Here is a 20,032-nt window from a genome sequence, read left to right as displayed (position 1 = left end):
CAGGCTGGAAGGGAGAATGGCTTGCAGGAGCTTCATTACCTGGGGAAAAAGAACTCGGAGTTACAGGCACTTTAAGAAAGATGCTTTCACTTTGAGTATTGGAGAAAATAGAACAATTACCTATTGAAGGCAGAGTGGATGAAAAACACCTCTGTTCATACTACCCTGATCATTTAATCTATTCAGATTCATTCTGCTTTCTGAAGGGGATTCAAGCCAACTGTCTGTTCTTCCCGGCTGCACCCCATTCTTCTCCAGGCTTCGCAGGACACATGGCGAGTGCCTGAGGTTCCAGCTAATGACAGACATTTCCTGCCTCAGGAGGAGACTCCTCCAGGGGCTTGAGCGTCCTGCACAGTTGCAGAAATATGAAATGAAGAGGAGGGAGAAGGAATCCATAAATCATCAAATTGTTATCGGGCATGGTTAGGGTCCTAAAACTGCCCTGGGGCCTGTGATGATTCCAGACTGCTCTCTCGAGGAGCTCACCATCTGCTGGGGGAATAAGACTTACATAAGTGAAATCAATAAAGAATTGTACTCTATCTAAACTAGATTTCCAACACCTGGCACATGTACTCTTTAAAAAAAAGATGCTCTTTGTTAAAGAATAAATGAATGAATGAATGAATGAATGCTTTCTAACTAATACAGAGAGAGCGTTTTATGTGTCAGGCACTATCTCTCCCTTTTGTGTTAATTTATATATATTTATCATATCATTATTATTACGTGTTTATTAACTCAGTGAATGCTCTCGACAGCCTGGGAGGTAAATACTGTCAATAGCCCCATTTGATAGATGATGTGACAGAAAGACTTTGGCTAAATCTTGCTTGAATGATGAATGAAAGAAGAAGAAAGATCATTAGAAATAGGAAAATCAGTCTGCTTGTTACAGATGGATTGAAAGAAACTGCATTTCAGGGTACTTTACTAAAGAATAAATGAATGAATGAATGAATGAATGAATGCTTTCTAATACCTACAGAGAGTGCTTTTTATGTGTCAGGCACTATTCCTTACCCTTTTGTGTTAATTTATATATATTTATCATATCATTATTATTACGTGTTTATTAACTCAGTGAATGCTCTCGACAGCCTGGGAGGTAAATACTGTCAATAGCCCCATTTGATAGATGATGAAACTGAGGCACCGAGAGGTTAAGATACTTGCCAGAGGTCCTGTAGCTCAGAGGTCCTATGTGGCAGAGCCAGGATTTGACTTCAAGCACCGTCCTCCTCTCTAAAGCTCAGACCAGCTTGGACCAACCCTGTGTGCTTTGGCCTGCCTCTCCTCCCGGCCCCGCCAGACCTCTCATTTGTAGTTTCTTTTACGGAGCGCATTTCTAAACGAACGGTTGCTCTACTTTAAGGACATACAAATGGCTTGCCCTCACCTGTCAAGCATGATCCTTGTATTTTACCAGGCCCATTATGAACGCAATCTTTCTGTCGAAAATTTGCATACCTCCTTTCTTGAAAAGTAATGACAGCAATTTCTTTCCCTCCGCTCACTTTCTGAGTGTCTCATTTAACGGCACCTGTGAAACCGACAGGCGCAGAGATGAGAAGTGAAAGAGAGCAGTTGATTAAATCATCATCAAGTCGGCCTCAGAAAGTCAATTCTGCTTGCCGTCTGCAATGATATCCTTTTATCTTAAAGTAATGAGCTATGGCACTTTTGCATCGGGTAATGCGATAAGTTCTATTAGCATGTTCCATTTGCCTCACAAGCAAGGGCAAGTCATTTTAGCTAGCTCATATCACTGCAATCAAAGCAATTGGCTTCCCAGGCAGAGAAGAAAGGGAAAAGGCTCAGGGTGATTTCTATGGATCACAACACAGCGGAAAAAATAGACTCTTGTATTATTTTAACCCGTAACATACTTTTCCTTTTTGCTCATCAGCAGATTTGGGTTTTATTAGCTAACACGGGACTCTGAAAGAACCGAGCTTTAGTTGAAGCAAACCTAGGGGGGCTCCAGCCCCACCCAAGGAAACCAGAGACTGATCAGGAACGGGCAGAGTGCAGCACTCCAGGGTCACATAGAATACCGCCAAAGAACACAGAAGAATAGGTCTCCCTGCTACTAACAGTGTGGACTCATAATACATTCTTGCTTTACACCATCTTCAAAGTAATCTGTAATAGGTCCCTAGGCAGGCACGGATTAATGCTATTGATGACTTAGAATCGGTAAATCAATGACAAAGAGGCAAAGGATCTGGTGCTAAAGCTTAAAAGAGATCTTTTACAAATCACCCAGCCCTAGACTGAGTTTTACCTTTGGACAAGAAATTCATTTTTCTCATTTTGCCAACCACTGGGCTTTGTGGGCTCTGGGTTTTAAGTAAATTTCGTCTTTGGTTTTACGTATGTTTATACTTGGCAAAATGTGACTTCCTTTCTTCTAAGGCAAGAAAATGCTGAACTCTCCAAATATTTGTGAAATATCCGCTTATTTTCCTGCTTCCAAAAACCCCACGATATTCTAATGAGCTAAGTGGAAATTTACAGCATACAGAGTGTTTTATGAAATACACCTGGATTTCAAAGTGACAAAAAGAAAAAAAATATTGATGATAAATTTGTGAGCTTTAGAACTTCAGGTTTGAACAAAATGATTTGTCAGTATATTAGCACTTCTAATCAGTGGTCAAAATGAACCAGCACATAGTAGGCATTTTAAAATTATTTACTGGTATTGAATGAAATTGTGTGATCATCTAAGAGACCCTAGAGGGAGAATAAGAAGTGCTCCCCTAGCCCCTCAAATCACATCGGGCATTTGAGCTCTAGCCAGTACAAGCTGAGAACTTGCAAAATTGCCCAATTCTGCAGGCTCCCCATGCGGGGAATCGCACTTCACCAATACAAAATTCCAGAAGCTTCTGAAAGCTTACTCTCAGTTATACCTCAACTGCTGCATATTGCTGGACCTTATATGATTTTCAAGTGTGCTCATTTTGTAACTTTCAGAAACTTTGTTCTTATATTTTACGCTGTTTGGCATACCAATTTTTTTTATTAGGCTTTCATTTTTGGAGGGTGATTTCATTTGATCAGACATAGTTATTGTAGCACTAGAGGGGAGGAGGAACCAATGGCACCATTTTGTAATCGGGAAGACTACCTCAAATCTTCAGGATTAAACCTTTTATTTCTAGGGCCCCAAGAGCTTTAAATTTCACTTAAAGTCCAGGACTGTAAAAAGACAGTAAGCCACGGAAATGAGGGCTCTGTGAGGTAACAGACACAGACAACAGCTAGTGGCTACCCGTTTTGCATGTACAAGGACCTGGGCAGGTGGGAAGATGATAGTGGACATGTTTGTAGTCACCGTGCCGCCACCTCACTTCTTTAAATAAGAAAATAAGTGTCATGTTTTCTGCAGGTGGCTTCTTCTGAAATTGCTTTTAGGTGAGGGATGTCTTTACGGGCTAAGATAAACCACCTGCCCCAAGGGGAACCGATTTGTTTTGTCACTGGCAAAGTTAAATTGTACCTGATCTTAGACACAGTGGTTTACAAGTTGGGGCTCTCCCTCATTTTCCTCTCATTTCCTTTAGGCAGAAAGGAGAATGAAATAACTTTATTCAGCAATGGTGTTCAGCCCTGACATCTTTGGTGGCAGTGATAAATGGATTTGAGATACGAAATAACTGCTCCAGCAAGGTCCATTGAGCAGAATAGAGAGCAATGCCCTCCTCAATGTCATTGCATGTGATATATTCAATGATTGCCACTTTCTGCTTAAGAATGCATTCCATCACAAGGTCCCTAGAATTCCATTTCGTTCCCTCATTCTGAATGAGGCAAGGAGGTGTCGCAGACCTTGACTTGCTTCAATTTGGATCAGAGTCTTAAAACACAGGTATTGCGATTCCTAAATGGAAATGAGAAATGTTTGCTTTTGAGGACATACAATAAAGTCACAATCCCATAATAGAAGATATTTTCTTCTGAGCCCCAACTCTCAACTCTTCTGACAATTCTAACACTGCCCAGTGTGTTCAAAGATACGTCCCATTGTATTAAGCAGTCAAGTTAGTCTGTGTTTCCTGTGCCTTCTTCCTTTGGAATTACTTGTCTTTTAAATCATAGTTTGCTTGTGTTGGGTGGAATCAACCACACTTGGAAGAATTCCAAAGAGGAACGGGATAAATGTGTCAGTATGACTGAGCCCTGCCATGTCCCACAGCCTGGAGATGCAAAGATGAGGAAGGCGCTGCCCTTCCCTGGGTGGGATCACTCTCTGCTGAGGAAGACGTGTGGCAAACAGTGAAATACAGTTTTGTGAGGGATGGAGACAGAACCAATTAATCATAAAAAGCATTAGAATTCTAAGAATTCTTCTAAGAAGAATATTGGAACAGTCACTGTGGTTTTAGAGGCACATTAAAGGTTTTTAGGCCCTGACCGGTTTGGCTCAGTGGATAGAGTGTCGGCCTGCGGACTGAGAGGTCCCGGGTTCGATTCCAGTCAAGGGCTTGTACCTTGGTTGTGGGCACATCCCCAGTAGGAGGTGTGCAGGAGGCAGCTGATTGATGTTTCTAACTCTCTAATCCCTCTCCTTCTTCTCTGTTAAAAATAAAATATATTTTTTAAAAAAGGTTTTTAGGTAGAAACTTGATGGAATAGAGTGCCAAGCAGAGGGAATCATTAAAGGCTGAGGGTGTGACCAAGTTCCACAGGTGTGGCTAGAGCAAGGGGTATGTTGGAATTTTGCTACTCAACAGTATGGACACAGACCGAGGCCCATCCATCAGCTGGTTGTAACTAGTCTGATATGAGGTTAGTAAGGTAGTTGAGACTAAGCATTTGAAAGCTTTTATAACAATTCAGTAGAGTAATTTTACATCTTTTAAATCAAATAACATAGTTTATGTCTTTTTTATTTTTCTAGCAATTTGTTTTTTAACTGTATATTATAAAATTATTGGTCACAATGTATCGGAAAACAAAACAAAAACAAACGGCCCATCTCCACAGAAAGGCTCAGGAACCCTGTGCTGAAGGCAGGGCTAGAAGTTAGGGTGGGGAAGTTGGAAATGTCATGCTCACATTGGAATTGAGGAAGTCCACGGTGGTCAGTAAGGACTTGGATCAGAAAAAGAAGAGACAGTGGGTCCTGGGAAGCATCATTAGCCTCTTGTAATGATGAAGTAAATGCCTGCACCAAAGTGCGGTGTCCATGCCCATGGAGATGGAGAGGATTTAAAAGGTAGAGTAGATAATGTTGGGTGAGAAAGGAAGGTAGGTCTGCTCAAGGATGGTGGGAACAACATGGGAGAGGGACAGGTTGGGTAAGCAAAGGATGGTGGGTCTAGATTTAGAGGGATGCTTGAGTCTGAGGTGTTTATAGGGCTTGAGTGGGAGGGGATTAGCACAGAGAAACGTGTTGATAATAGTTAACATTTATTGTCTGCACGTACCCTGAGCCATGCATTGTCTAAGTTGTTTACACATGTTATCTCATTTTATCCTCATCTTCTTATGAGGGAAATGGCATTATCACCCACATTTACAGCTAAGTAAACTGAGATGTATAGACTTTACCAAAGCCATGTAGCTGGCAAATGGTGAGCATAGAGATTTTTAGTCTCAACATAGAAATGGTAGATGGAACCTAGGGACTCTTCAAGGACTCCCCTGGAAGCCATCTAGAAACAGTGGAACTGCAGGTGCTGCTCTGGGGAGACAAGGCATTAAAGACTATGCAGAACAGGAAGGGCCATGAAAAGATACAAGGAAAAAACAATATTGGCAAACGTGTACAAGGGGAAAATCCCGGATGTTCAATTGAAACAATGAAAATATCCAGCACTAGGGAACTTTTTAGCTGTTATTTACAAGTCAAACAGTGGATTACAGTGCAGCCTTTTTTATAAGTGATGGTACAGGGTCAATGTTACTCATGAAACTAAAGTATTTGGCATATTATGCAAAAACAAAACAGGTTACAAAATATTAGGATTCCATTTCCTAAAATATGTGTGCGTGAAGAAGGGAAAGGATGGAGAAGACTGGAAAGAATTGTACAAATATGTTGACAGTGTCTATGGGTGGCACATTGGTGGGTGACTTCTTAAAATGTAGTCAATAAATATGCATTAATTTTTTAAAGGAAAAACTACTAGGTAGGTGGGTGGGTTAGTTGGTTTATTGGTTGATTGAAGAGTTTAAGGGGGATGTGACATGTCTGGGAGAGGAAGGAGGTGCCTCCGAAGGTTCAGGTCTAATTTGTGAAGCTGGCAGGAGGAAGGGGATGATGAAGTGCATGGTGATGTGTTGGAATGGCTGCGTGCAGTCAGGTGAGGAACTAGTCCCTTTCCAATTCTGCATTTGAGGCACGTGGTTTGGATCCCATACCTCGTTTCCCTCTTTTGTCTGTGGTGGGTTTGGGTGGTATCTTTGTCTGAAGACTGAGTGACCAAGAATTCTTCCCCGGGTGGGTTAGTATAAGGGCTGGTTGTTCCTTTTCACTGCTTGCTTTTAAAATGCAGGAAAATACTTTCAGCTTTGCACAAAGGGCTTTGAAATCTAGTCATGGAGAGTCCGCTGTCACCTCGAGCTGGTCGTTAGTGTGCAACCTGTTTGCTAATAAACCAGTGCAGGACCTCGATGTCAAAATGCTTAGACTGGCCAAACCAGCTGGGACCCCGTTTCTGCATTTGACATGCCTTTTCCATTTCCCAGCCTCATGCAGAACATACACCTGAATGAGGAGGTGGCTCGGTGTGAACGCTGATAAATTGGAGTGGGTACCTAGGGATCGGGGAGCAGACACTTCTTCTTTTAATCTTTCAAGACCAAGAATCATTTGGCCGAAAATCCACCAAGTATGGAACTTAGGGTATGAAAGCTGCACAGTGTATTAAATGTGAATTTGAGACCATGAATTCTCCCCACACTGACTCTATAAAACAGCCTCCCTTTTTCATAAAGCAGGCCCATAAACCGCTGCCAGCGAAGCAGAAAGACTCCTTAGGCCCATGGTTGGCTTTCCGTCTGGAGTTGTCAACAAACCCCCTTTATGAGTGGAATAGACCTCTTGTATGTGCCGAGCTTCTGGCTTTTTACAGAGTGTGTTAGGAGCCAGGCTAGGCAAACGTTAGGCGCTGTTTGCTGAGTGCATTTATTGCTTTTGCATAATTTATGAGCTGGAGGGGTTGACCATCATTCGTCTCTGCCAGGGGCTGGCACTCGAGGCTCCAGAGAGCGAGGCTGTAAATTGGATGGCGCGCTCCTGCTGAGCTCACGGCAAAGTCCTCGGGTCAGTGTGGGAATTTAATACCAGAAATGGAACTGTTTTCTCAGCGCACCATGTGGGCCCCCGCGCAGCAGAGACTGTTTTGGCAGACTCTGCGACTGGCCTTGTCGAGGAGCTGTCACTCACCCGCGTGTTGCGTGGGGAGCCTGAGCGTTTTTAATCGGCTTGGCATCCGTGCTGCTTCCATAATGGATACCAGTAGGTCTCAGCTCCCCACCATATGCTTAGCTCTGGAGACAAGGTGCTTCTGGGTATATCAGTAATTACTTGATGCGGAATTAAGTGGACCTTGAAATTAGAACTGGACCGTTGGAAAGCAGGAAGCTTAACACTTTGATAGAAGTACCCATTCCCAGGGACACACTGCTGTTAGGATGGGGGGCGGTGTGGACACTGGAGGGTCTTTCCCGACCTCACCACTCCCTCTGTGCTCCAGCCGTCAGCGGTCATTGCTTACCTCACAAGGTGGCTGTGAACAGCTGGGAAAATGAGCCTGCCTGGCCAAATCCTTCTCCCTCTTCCATCTTCCCTCTCCCTCCCCCCAAAACCATGCTTTGTCACCCTTGAAAATGTGCCCAGAACTTGGGAACCTCAAGGAAGGCTTAATTAAAAGCCATGGGGAAAGCACACAATCAGGAGAATTGTTCCTCATCTGTCTGTTGTTCTAGGCCAGCGGTTCTCAACCTGTGGGTCGCGACCCCTTTGGGGGTCAAACGACCCTTTCACAGGGGTCGCCTAAGACCACCGGAAAACACATATATAATTACATACTGTTTCTGTGATTAATCACTATGCTTTAATTATGTTCAGTTTGTAACAATGAAAATACATCCTGCATATCAGATATTTACATTATGATTCAAAACTATAGCAAAATTACAGTTATGAAGTAGCAACGAAAATAATTTTATGGTTGGGGGTCACCACAACATGAGGAGCTATATTAAACGGTTGCGGCATTAGGAAGGTTAAGAAACACTGTTCTAGGCCTTCAAAGTCGCCATGTCACCATTTCCTTTCTCAGCTCATTTGACTTTTTACAATAGAGAAATCCACTCATCAGGCAAAAGAGAGTAAGCTTAGACCATCTGAGGTTGAAAGCTTGGTTGAAAATGATCCAGATGTACTTGGTTATAGTGCTGTCACTAGAACTCGGGTAAGCCTATGGCAGCGAGGGGCCAGTGGAAAAGAAAATGTGACAGCCCTCCAGTCCGCACGGCTGTGATGTGAACCCCTAAGTGCTGGTAGTATAGACAGCTGAGGCTGGGAAGAGGAAGCAGTCTCCACAGTGTGTCTTATAATACCAACATGTCCCTTTGGATGGGGTGAGGGTTATTTTCAATTGTGGTTTCAATACTATAACTGTTACCTGAACAAACAAGTCCAGAGGTGGGCCACTCTGAGGGTGGTTCAGGTGGCTCAATTGTGCCAGGGTTTTTCTTCCTTTGGCCCTATCATCTTGTTTTTGTACTTGGCTCTTTTGCCTCATAACTGCAAGATGGCTGCCCCAGATCCGGACATCACTTCCTCTGGCAGTCATGTTCAAAGGCAAGAGGCAAGTGCTTCTGCTTTTCTTTCTCTTTTGAGGTGAGAAAATGTTTCCAGAACCGTCAGCAGACATTTCCTCAAGTCTCAGCCAAAAATGTATCTATGGCCACCCTCAGCTGCAAGGAAAGTTGGAAAAGAGAGAATATCTGGCTTTTTCATTCTCCAAATGTCAGGAGAAGGTACAGACTAAGAGAAGGGATTGTGAATGGCTGGGGGTATCTAGCCAGTAGTGACTGCTGTATAAGCACATTTATTTTCTGTGTCTGTTCATAGCAGCATCAACTCCCACATCCAGGTGGCCACACTAAAAATCCTTGGCAGCATCCTCAACTCATCCCTCTGACTTGCTTCCCATATCCATGAGTTATCAAGTCCTGTTGGTTCTACCTTCAGAATTGCTCTACCATCTGTTCATCTCTTTCTCAAACCACGTGCCCTGCTGGTGTAGACAGTGCGATGGCTGCCAAACTGGTGTCCCCATGACCCGGCTTCTCCCACAGTGCACTCTGTCCTCCACCGTGGGAAGCGTCATCTTAATAGAACACAGCTCCGATCATGCACCCCCCTGCTCAGAGTCTGTGTTCTAACTCTATTTCTGCAGTCATGCACCACAACAGTGTTTCAGTCAACCACTATGTATGACGGTGGTCCCCCAAGATTGTAGTGGGGCTCAAAAATTTTTTATCACCGAGGGACGTTGCAGCTGTTGTAACATCGTGGTGCCACTCGTTACTGGTGTCTTTGTGGCGATGCTTATGCGAACAAGCCTACTGCACTGCCAGTCCTATGGAAGTGTAATTCTGTGCAGTACATAATGCTTGACAATAATTATGACTGTGTTATGGGTTGATGTATTTCCTCTCTTGTTCATTATTATTTCAGAGTGTATTCTTTCTCTTATAAAAAAAAGTTTGCTGAAAAACAGTATGCGGTGTTATCCCAGCCACAGCCTCATACAGCTCATGTTTCCTGCCTCTCTTGAGTGCCTCCTTCTCTCCTGTGCTTGACTTAACCTCGTGTTGTTTTGTACAGAAGCATTCTGTGTAGGCCAGTAGCCCGGGAACAGTAGGCTAGAATCTGTAGCCTCGGTGTGAAGTAAGCTCTATCATTCAGGTTTCTGTAAGCGCACTCTGTGATGTTCATACAACAATGACATCACTACACAGCATATTTCTCAGGACATATCCTGGTCACTCCACGGTGCATGACTGCACAGCTAAACTGAAAGCTGCCTTAGGGACAGACAGCTCTGGGTCTTCTTTAAACGTCCGCCGTGCTTCTCAAAGGCATTTGGGTGAATGAACTGTTGATCTGCTGTGCATTTACTTTAACAAAACATGTCCCTTAAAAAAAAAAAAGAAGATATTGGATAACAGAACATTCTTGGTTTTTTTTAAAAAAAATTGTATTCTTTATTCCCTTTGCGTTAATTATCATTCCTGGTTATCCCAAACCCAGCTCAACAGTTGGCACGTGGGATCTGTTAGACATGGTGCAAGTGAGTCTGCTGTCCTAAAACTTTTTTTTTGGCCCATACTGTTGATTTGGTACCCTGACCTCTATCCTTGGCACTTATTTTATGGAGAACCTTCCCTCTGTTCTCTGGAAAAGGCAGCCTCCCAGTGGTGAGCCTCACCCATTATGCTCTATTCCTTTCCAGTCCAAATGAGAGAATGCAGTGCCCAGCGGTTTACCTCTTTTCTTCTAGAAACGCACCAGGGGTGAGAGAGCCATTGACAATAGAAGGTAGAAGGTCTACATTAAAGAATTGATTTTGCTCTCAATCCCATCAAATGATCTTGATTCACCTTAACCCTGTGGCCGGCTTGGTTCCCGCTGGGCATCCCCTCTGCCATGCAGCAGGGGAGGGCTTACTGGGGTGATGAGCATACACCAGACTGCCCACAGGAGACCACAGAGCACAGGCACAGAGGACACAGCGGGCAGCTGACCAGCATCCTGCTTCTTACCCATTTACCAGCACTGGGGCCGAAGAATCTCCACCCAGCTCCGACCATGTTCCTTTTTCCTTCGTTGGTCTTGCTTTTGTTTTCTGTATTAAAGACAAAAACCTACTCCATTTTTGCACTAACCCTCATTCTCTTGTTTTCTTTTTCAGTGTGACAGCGACAGTGACCAAGAAGAGAAGGTAAGACTCCCCGCCCCCAATTGTGGGCATAGTACATAGCCACTGAACACCATGGTTCTTCCACACATGCTGCAGGGGGTGGGGGGGCGTACCAGCTTCATGGGGGCAGCGGAAGGTAAGACTCCCCGCCCCCAATTGTGGGCACAGTACATAGACACTGAACACCATGGTTCTTCCACACATGCTGCCGGGGGTGGGGGGCGTACCAGCTTCATGGGGGCAGTGCCTTTCTCTTCTGTAAAGTCAGGTTTTATTCACATAGTGATGTTTTCTTTGATAAGAAATAACAACTAATTTGTGAGGTCCACTTTTTTAAAATAAGCCCCTTAATAGTGCACATATGTGACACTAAGTTTTCACATTATAAAAGATTTCAAAAGAGGAAATGATTTATTTTAATAGCCATCTGATTTTTCTTTTTTATTCCTTGATGGGAACATTAAATGTGCTAGTATGTATTTATAATGTCATGTTTCCATTTATCTTACTGGCCCATATGCTTCTTCCTGCTTTTCTGTGCATATGGGCCTTCTCAATGGAGATGTCAATGGTAATGTTTCTAGGAATGTCATCCTGGGGCGAGGGGTGAGCAGAGGCGGTCAGAGGGGAGCTGCTCTCTCCCATCAGGTGGATGGCCAGGTGGGAGGGCAGTTCTCCCAGCAGGTGAGCTCTGTTTCGAGGCTGATGACCACCAGCCTCGGTGTATCCGGTTCCGCATGGGTGAGGAACAGGAGCTCTGGGTTGAGCTCTCAGAAGACTGGACCACGGCCTGGTAATGTGAACGTCCTGCTGCTGAAGCAAAGGGATGGTTTGTCGGTTTGGTCTTTCTTCCTAGGTATTCAAATCCCCCAACCCAACTTCTTTCCAGTTTTATTCCTACTTTATGTATTTCCACAAGTTACCTGAATATTATGGTTTATCTATTACTTGGCAACCAAAGGAACTGCTGGTCCTCCCTTCCCTTCCCCAGTTTCTGGATCTGTCCTGCGGAGCCGGCGTCCCTGAGCCCCATTTTCCATCTCCTCCTACCTGCTTGCTGGTTTTATTCAGCATCTGCAGTTAGCGTTTACTGGGATCTTTCCATCAGCCCAGACTCGCCCTCCTCCTCTGCTGCCAGCCTCCGAGAGAGATGTGAAGGCTCTTGTTCTGTGCTGTTGTTAATTTGAATTCAGCATATGTAGCCTGTTATAAAATGCGAGACATCATCATTTGAGCAGGTCAAGCATATTCAGATGAAGACAAATGGTGCTTATTTGATTTCCTTAAAATCAGGAAATGAAAAAAGTGCTCTCTGGAGAAATCATGTTCTGCCTGACTTGGATGATAGACCAATGCGTGTCCCCAGATAAGAACAGGCTCTCGCCCTGAGGTTTTTATCTCTGAAGGACGGCCAGGACTGTCAGCTTGCTGACATGTGCATTATCCGTGTCATTTTAAACAAAGTGACCTATGGAAGGGTGTGCGGTGCTGTGACATGGTAATGGGCTGTTGGATGACAGCGAAAGTACACGCTGCAAAGGGGGCTGTGGACTAGTCTTTTGTTTAACTGACAGCTAGGAGCTTCCTTACTCCAGCCCCCAGAGTACGAGCTGCTTCGAAGCCAGTCTCTTGGTGTCTCGGGCGCCAGTGTGTAGTGGGTGCCAGAGGCGCATGGGCAGCATGGAGGGCAGTGTTCAAGGCGTGCCCACCAACCCTTGGAGCCGTCGGGCCACATCCCATGTGGCAGGTGTCACCACAGGCAGCAGGCAGGACAAGCACCTGCTGCCATTCCAGCGGCTCTTCCGCAGTGATGGTGGGCCTCTCTGTCCAAGGTGGTGGCACTTCTCCAAGGGGATGAGCCTGCTCGGGTTCTCACAGCCCCTTGGAAGGCGCTGTGAATTACGGAAGCATCACCTACCAGCAGTGGTAGAGGTGTTGAGGATGTCTGGTTTTGCATTCCGTGTGCATGTCTTCATAGGCAGTCTCAACCTGGCGGCACACCCAATCACGGGGAAGCTGTGAAAATCCCCACGCCTGGGCCTGTCCAGGCCCGACCTCAGAGTCCTCCAGATTTCAGCACCACGCCTCAAGACAATCAGCTAACGGGTCATTTGGGCAATTACCAAGGCTGCCCCTGGCTTTCAGAGGGATCCGGGTGTTTCCACCTACTGCAAACTAATCCTTCCGGGGACCAGATTCCCAAGTCATTGCTGTTCGGGCTTCAGTCTATGAGACCAGACTGTGGGCGGTGGGAAGTAGCCGGTGCCCACCACTCAGTTCAGGACGATTAAGGGCAATGCAGGAGAATAAGGAGATGTATATAGGCACGTCCGTGGGAGTGGGGAGATGGCAGGGGAGGGGCGGGCGTTCGGACTGATCCTCCCTCCTGTGCGCACTTCTGCCTCTGTTGCCCCCCACCCCGCTCCTGTCGTCTTTCCTGTGGACTGTGGTGGCCCTGCAGGTCTCTTCTTACCTGGGGGCTGCTCTACAACCACACTCACTTCACCTGTTGCTGCTCCCCTCCCCGGGGCATTCCTCCCAGGGCTCCTGACAGGAGCAATTGGGACTCTTAAACTGCAGCCATGCCTGCTCACCCTGTTATGGTTAAGACTATCAGGCTCCCCTTTTGGACTGGGATTGCCCAGTGTTTATCACTGGCTTTAATACCATCCCCCCAGACCTGTGCTCTGTGCCAGAGCCTGGGCCCTGTCAGCCTCCTCTGTGCCAGAGCCTCCTGCCTGGGCCCTCTCGGAGCCCCACAGCTAACCGGGCTGCTTTCATGTGCCCCTTGGAGGATTCCCATTCAAATCTGAATTGCTAATGGTGGAAAAGATGCCACTCAGTGTCCTGGGATCCCGTCAGCAGCCCCACCAGGGATGCTGTTGGAGGCAGAAGTGAGACTTGTAGGGCACCCACTGGGACTTCTCTCTGGAAGACCTGTCATTCTCTTACTCCGCGGGGATCTGCAGAGCTGGCGGTCTAAAATTAGGGTACTGCATTTCACACAGCTGACTGAATTAAGATAAACTCTGCTTTCCTCTGATACGAAGCTGTAATTTATAAAATGATACCCTTACTAATTAATGTGGAAGTGACTGGGAAAGGGACTGAAAAGCAGAGCTTTCCATAAATGCAGAAGATGTACTTGTGGGTGGAAAGGCTTTGATGAGCCATGAGCAACACATCTCTCCCAGCCTCCCCTCCCAGCCGAGAATACATTTTACACAATATCAGAGAGCCGGGAGGGCTCTGGTGAGGTGGGAATGGGCGGAGTTGGGAAAGGCTGGGACGCTGCACTCAGGTGTGGGGTTGTCTTCACTGTGGTAGGTGACAGAGGCAGCACTTGGTGCCTTAATCACCCACATTAAGCAGTTATTCCAATCCCCCACTGGAAATGAATTGGTATCATGAGAACAAAGAGGCAACATACACATTTCCACATATTTGGCCTATATTTCCTCTCGCTTCCTCTTTCTCTGCCACAGCAGCCCATTATGCCAAAGAGCACCCTCCTATTGGGTCATGAAATTCATGTGAAGACTAAAAGTCATTCTATCTTTATATACTCATCCCCCTTTTATTGTGTGGGTCACGTGGCAGAGTTGGCTGGAAGGCCTAGTGTTCAGTGGTCCAACACTTGGGCATCCGAGCCCGGTGGCCTCGGCTTCTTTCTGACCGTCCCTTACCATTTTGTAGCTGTGGACAAGCCTCAGTTCTCTCATCTGCCAGATGGAGATCACAACAGCTCCTCCTATGGTCTTGTGACAGTTCAGTAAAGGCACTTGGCTCAAGGCCTGGGGCATAGTGTGTGCTCCATGAATGTTAGTTTCATTAGTTTTACTTGGGTGAAAGGGGAGAGACCCCTCAGGGCAGGGGAAGCCTACCCTCCTCTGTAGAAAGCTCAAGCTCTGCCAGGAACCTGCCAGAGGACGTCAGGGAGGATTGGTTTTCACTGGAACCTGGGGCTCAGCCTTCATCCCCAAGGGCGCTGCTTCCTGCTACAAGCTGAATGGAAGGGCAGTGAGATTCAGAAGGGTCCCCAAACATGTATTTTGAACTCCTTATCTTAAACATCAGGCTTTCTTTTGGGCAAAGCCTCAGAGCCACAAACAGGCATGCTGTCCTGGATGGTACAGCTCTTGTCCCACATACCAGACCCTGTTGGTTCCCAGATGTCCAGGGGAGACATTGTGATTCAGTACATCTGGGATGGGGGCACAGCATCTGTATTTTTTTAAATGCTTCCTAGGGAAGTCTGGTACACAATTGGTTTTGAGAACCACTGCCTTATAACAAATGTCAAAGAGAAACATACTTTTCCATTGTCTATGCTCTTAACAATTTGAGAGTTCAGAGGAAAGATTAGAAAACTATGCAGGTATTTGTGTACATGCACCCACATGCTTATGTTTATAGATGCATGACATATACACACATGCAAAACACACATATGCAATCTCGTCACAGATAAGAACTCTTCCCAGTTTCCTCATGAAGTTTTCAGCGTGAGTTCCGATGGCAGTTCCTCTGGGCTTTTAACCATTCAAGTGACCTCTGGGGAAGGTTGCCTTGCTCCTGTGGTTGCTCACCAGTGCCTGGAGGTCTCCTGGGACTCTGACCGATGGCAAGGGCAGTACCACTTCTTCTCCACATCAGCTTCGTCTCCCCGACTCACACCCACTTTTTGGTTGCGTTAGAATTCTTTAATCCATGCTAAATGTGTAGGTTTGATCATTTTGTTTTCACTTGTGTGGGAAGGGTGCCGTTTCTAAGAAAAGCAGCGAGGAGACCAGCAGAGGCTTATGTTCCTAGTTCAACACAAACCACATGCCTAACTTGGCTCTTGACGGACTCAGAAAGTGCTGAGATATCAAACTGAAGACTGGGCATGTGGCTGTGCTTAGAGTGGAAGAGTCCCACCCCTTGACTGGCCACGTTTCACAATCGGTCAAGATTGTGCGCCCTCAGCAACATTCCTGAGACTCAGAAGGCCCTTATTGTTGCTTTCCCATCCCTGGTTTGAAACAGGAGGTGTTCTGATCAGGAGACAACGCAGAGATGCTGTGCTGTTTTGCAGCTACAGAGAGGAATGTCCTCCTCCCTTCCAGTTTCACAGCAGTAGAGCCAACAACCATTCCCCAGGCGGTGAGCAGGGGCCCATGTTCTTGTCTTCAGATCCCCAGCTCTAGTATAATGCCGGGCACAAATTGGGTGTTCAGTAAAGTTCACTGTTTTGCTAAATTTGCATTTCCTTTCCTGGATACTCCTCTCCAAATGGAGGAGATACATGAAACAAGTTCAGAAAAAAAGTTCATGTCAACCCCAGTGTTTATTTTCTGAATTTCAACAAAAATGTGCTCTCATCTTCTGCCTTCTATATTTATTTTACAATTTTATTTTCTCATAAGACACTTCTAAGCCATCTGTAAATTTGCTAGCTTATTTGGAAATTTCTACAACTTCTGGCAGAATTTCAAGAGCTTTCCATTTTGGGTGCCTGATTTCCATAACGCCCATCCACTTAACCTCTTTTTACTGCTCTAAGATTATGTCTGGGTCAAAATTGTTCTTCTAACATCATCATATTTCCAACTGCCTTAATTCCATCGTATCCATCCAAAAATTCTACTAATACAATCTTTGCATTAAATTTCTATTGCAGATTATTTTTAATTCTGACTTTCATTAAGTTCTTCTCTTTTTTTCATATCACAGCATTTTTATGCCAAACCAAAAATTGCTTCACTCACATTGAATGTGTATGTTGAATACCTGCCCATTAAGACCATGCCATGAAACTGAAAAAGCTAGAGGTTACAAATGTACAGATTTTTTATTAAATGTAAATTAATGAAAAGAATACTTAAGAGTTACTGGAAATTTGTCAGACGTCTTCAGTTACACTCTTATTCTGTAGGATGAATAGAGAGGAGAAAGAGCAGGTCTAGATGTTCTGTTCTTCATTGTGAGAGGGTAATGGAGAAGGATACTCTGAAACCCGTTTCTTATTTCTCACCAGCCAGCTGTGTGGCCTAGGGCAGGTTACCTAATGTTGCTGAGTATTAGTTTTGTCGTCTATAAAATGAGCCTGGATTTAATGATCCAACACCAAATATCCTGATTTTCTGTGTAGCTATTTACAGAGGCCCAACAACATGACAGAGTAAGAGGGAAATTAATATGTGAATTATTTCCTCTTTGCCAAGGTACAAGGAAGTTATATAAGGATTGTCTTCATTCTCAAATTCCTAAGAGGGAATGCACATAGTGGGTAGGTCAGAGCACATCTCTGTTGACTCTTCCAAGTAACTGAAGGAAACATTCATATCCACTTTTTTCCCCCAAGTATCTAGTGATGAACCAACATGGGCATTGTAGTTGCTTAACTGTGTTATGTCTGTCACCATGCACCTGTCAGTAGGCAGCAGAGCAATTAGCTTAATCTCTGTTCCTTAATTACTCTATTTGGGAGTGCATGGGGACACATGAAGAGCTAGCTTACATAATGTGCTTTAGGAACTCACTGGACTGATAATAAGTATTATTTGAACCTACAAAAGGAATTCTGGAAAAGTGCAAGGTTGAGTACCTGATTCCACATCCCAGAGAGCATGTCAACTGCTTTCTCCTAGAATGAGCCATCGGCTTGGGTTGATGACTTACCATGAAGGGACGTTGCAGAGCCAAGGAGGAGTCAGGGGGAAGTGATGCTTTTCATTCTCATGAAATTGAATATGAATCCTGTCATCTGAATAGATGGAAGGTCCTAGTAAAGGCTTTTGTACTGGTGACACGTTTAACAACGTGAAGTATGCTAGTGGCTTCTCATGGCGTATAATCTGGGCTGCTCTTCAATTGTTAGAAGAATGGGTCTTATTATTGTTAATTCCAGTTGGCAAGTGTTCTGTCCTTAATAAAGATGTATGAATTTCTTTGTAGTCATGCAGTGTGTGTGTGTGTGTGTGTGTGTGTGTGTGTGTGTGTGTGTGAAAGTTTCAGCTGGAAGGTCCGATCGCCTTCTTTCTCTGCTTCTTGGAGCTCTGAGAGTCACACTGCGAAGCACTGGCTGTAGACCTGCATGACATCTCCCGCCACTTAGAGAGGGACCAGGAGCCGCTTTCTCCTGATGTTCCAAACCCAAGCTTGGCTCATGGTCTTCTAAGTACTTCCATGTTTATGGAGACAGTAGAATGGATCATTTGAAATAAGGACTGACAAGGAATCCCTGGGATGGTAGTTGTTTCCTAAGGGGCTCAGTTTTGACTTTATTTACTTATTTATTTTTTAAGGGGGAAGGGCTTTTAGTGTATTTTCATCTTCCTACTTTCTTGGATTAAAACATGTAGATGCTACTCATTTCTCAAGGACAGCAAAAAAATTAAGAGTAAGGTCAATAGTAATAATTAAATAATAAGAAGACTCACCCCTTTGCATTGAAGAGAAGATTGTATTATTTGGAATACTTTGCAAATGTCATTTTATATCACATGTTTAAATACTTATGGGTTCTATATGTATCCTTATATATAGCATTGCTGACCATCTGTAATGTACCAAACTCAGTGATGGGTCCTTTCAACAACTGTATCTTCTCATCGTTTTACAAATAAAGAAAATGAAACCTGAGAACTAGTAAATGATGGTGCTGAGGTATAAACTGTCTCTTTGGATGCCAAGAACTGGGCTCTTTTCCCCATAACATGCTGCTTCCCTGTATATCAGGGTGAGCTGAGCTATGCCCAAAAGTGCCATTTGAGAACCCTACTACCTTCCTCTCAGTGCCTTATTGTCCTTGGGCTACAAGAAGCCTGGATTATATCTTATCAATCCACCCTCAACCCCACTAGCTTCTAAAAATTCAAGCATGGCAGTTGCTCAGGAAACTGAGTAAATACAATTTGGTTCCACTGACAACTTAGATGTATAAGCTCTTCTGAAATGGGCCATTTTTAAAATAAATCTGGGAAGCAATTGCCCAAGGTGAAAAGGGAAGCCCTACAAGGTATGTCTTAACTCCTACAAACAAGCAGCAAATCACCTGAGGGCCACCATGAGTACTTGGAGACAGAGACCATACGAACCAGAAGACTAAGCATGAGCCATATTTGGTCAAGAAACCCAGTCTTATTTTAGTGTCTATATATCTATAAACATTTAATATCTTATTAAGCCCTAGACTCCCAGCATGTACCCCACACCTAGTATGTGCCTGACACTTAGTAGGTGCCATATAAATATTCCTGTTACACCTGGAAGTTGCTTTGTTGATTCTCTAAATCTCACAAAGGAAAAGGGACTTGTCACAGACCTATTCCTCTCCTCCCCTCCAAATCCCCCAGACAGTGTGGGGAGAACTGGCCTGAACAGAGGCTCATTTTAAAGCTCCCAGGCCAGAGCCTCCTGCATCCAAGTGGTCTCCCCAGACTTTTCTTTCTATTACCAGCACATGGGAGAACAGGCATGATATCACCATGGCCACTGAACCTACACGCCCCCAAACAGCGTCACTCTGTGTTGTCCTTCGCCACCTCAGGAACCCTCTTGGCCTTCCCCAGACACTGACACCCACCCCGGCAGAGGGTTTCTGGGTCTGCCAAGGCTACCGGGCATTTTCTTTTCTGATTCCAGGTGCTGCATGGGGCATGCCTGCAGCCCAAAGGGTAGTAATATCCGAAGCTGCCATGTCCATGTTAAAGGTTATGTATTTGCCACTAAGGGGAGAATACAGTGTTTATCAGCTGGAGTGCGTGCCGGCTGAGCTGATTATGGCACAGCACTCTGTCAGCCAAGGATTTGTCCTGTCCTTTATCATCTGTGTCACTCAGCAGTGTGCTGGAGAAGGGAAGGGATCACCCCCTTCCCCTTTTTTTGTACCCATTTTGTGTAGAAAATTTGTATTTACTTTGGGAGTGTAATTTGTTCCTCATGGATAATGTGACCCTGAGCGGAGCTGGATCATGGGTTAGTTGAAGTGATATTTTCCGCTAATGGTAGTCGTACATCATTGCTGTCAGCTCGGGTTAGGAGGCAAGCACATTACAGCTCCATTTTACCTCTGCAGGCATCTGGGATTATTT

General features: G+C 44.9%; 1 protein-coding gene across 1 annotated transcript in view; it reads left to right on the top strand.

The window, feature by feature from the left end:
• AUTS2 (autism susceptibility candidate 2) overlaps positions 1–20,032 on the top strand; it is a 1,133,774-nt gene that overhangs the window by 809,226 nt on the left and 304,516 nt on the right. The window contains 1 exon segment of the mRNA XM_006770868.2: positions 10,947–10,976. Coding sequence (XP_006770931.2) covers positions 10,947–10,976 — 30 coding nt within the window.

The sequence above is a fragment of the Myotis davidii genome, unplaced genomic scaffold (assembly GCF_000327345.1).
Source record: "Myotis davidii unplaced genomic scaffold, ASM32734v1 scaffold424, whole genome shotgun sequence".
Taxonomy (NCBI): domain Eukaryota; kingdom Metazoa; phylum Chordata; class Mammalia; order Chiroptera; family Vespertilionidae; genus Myotis; species Myotis davidii.
This window is presented reverse-complemented; position numbering and strand designations above follow the sequence as displayed.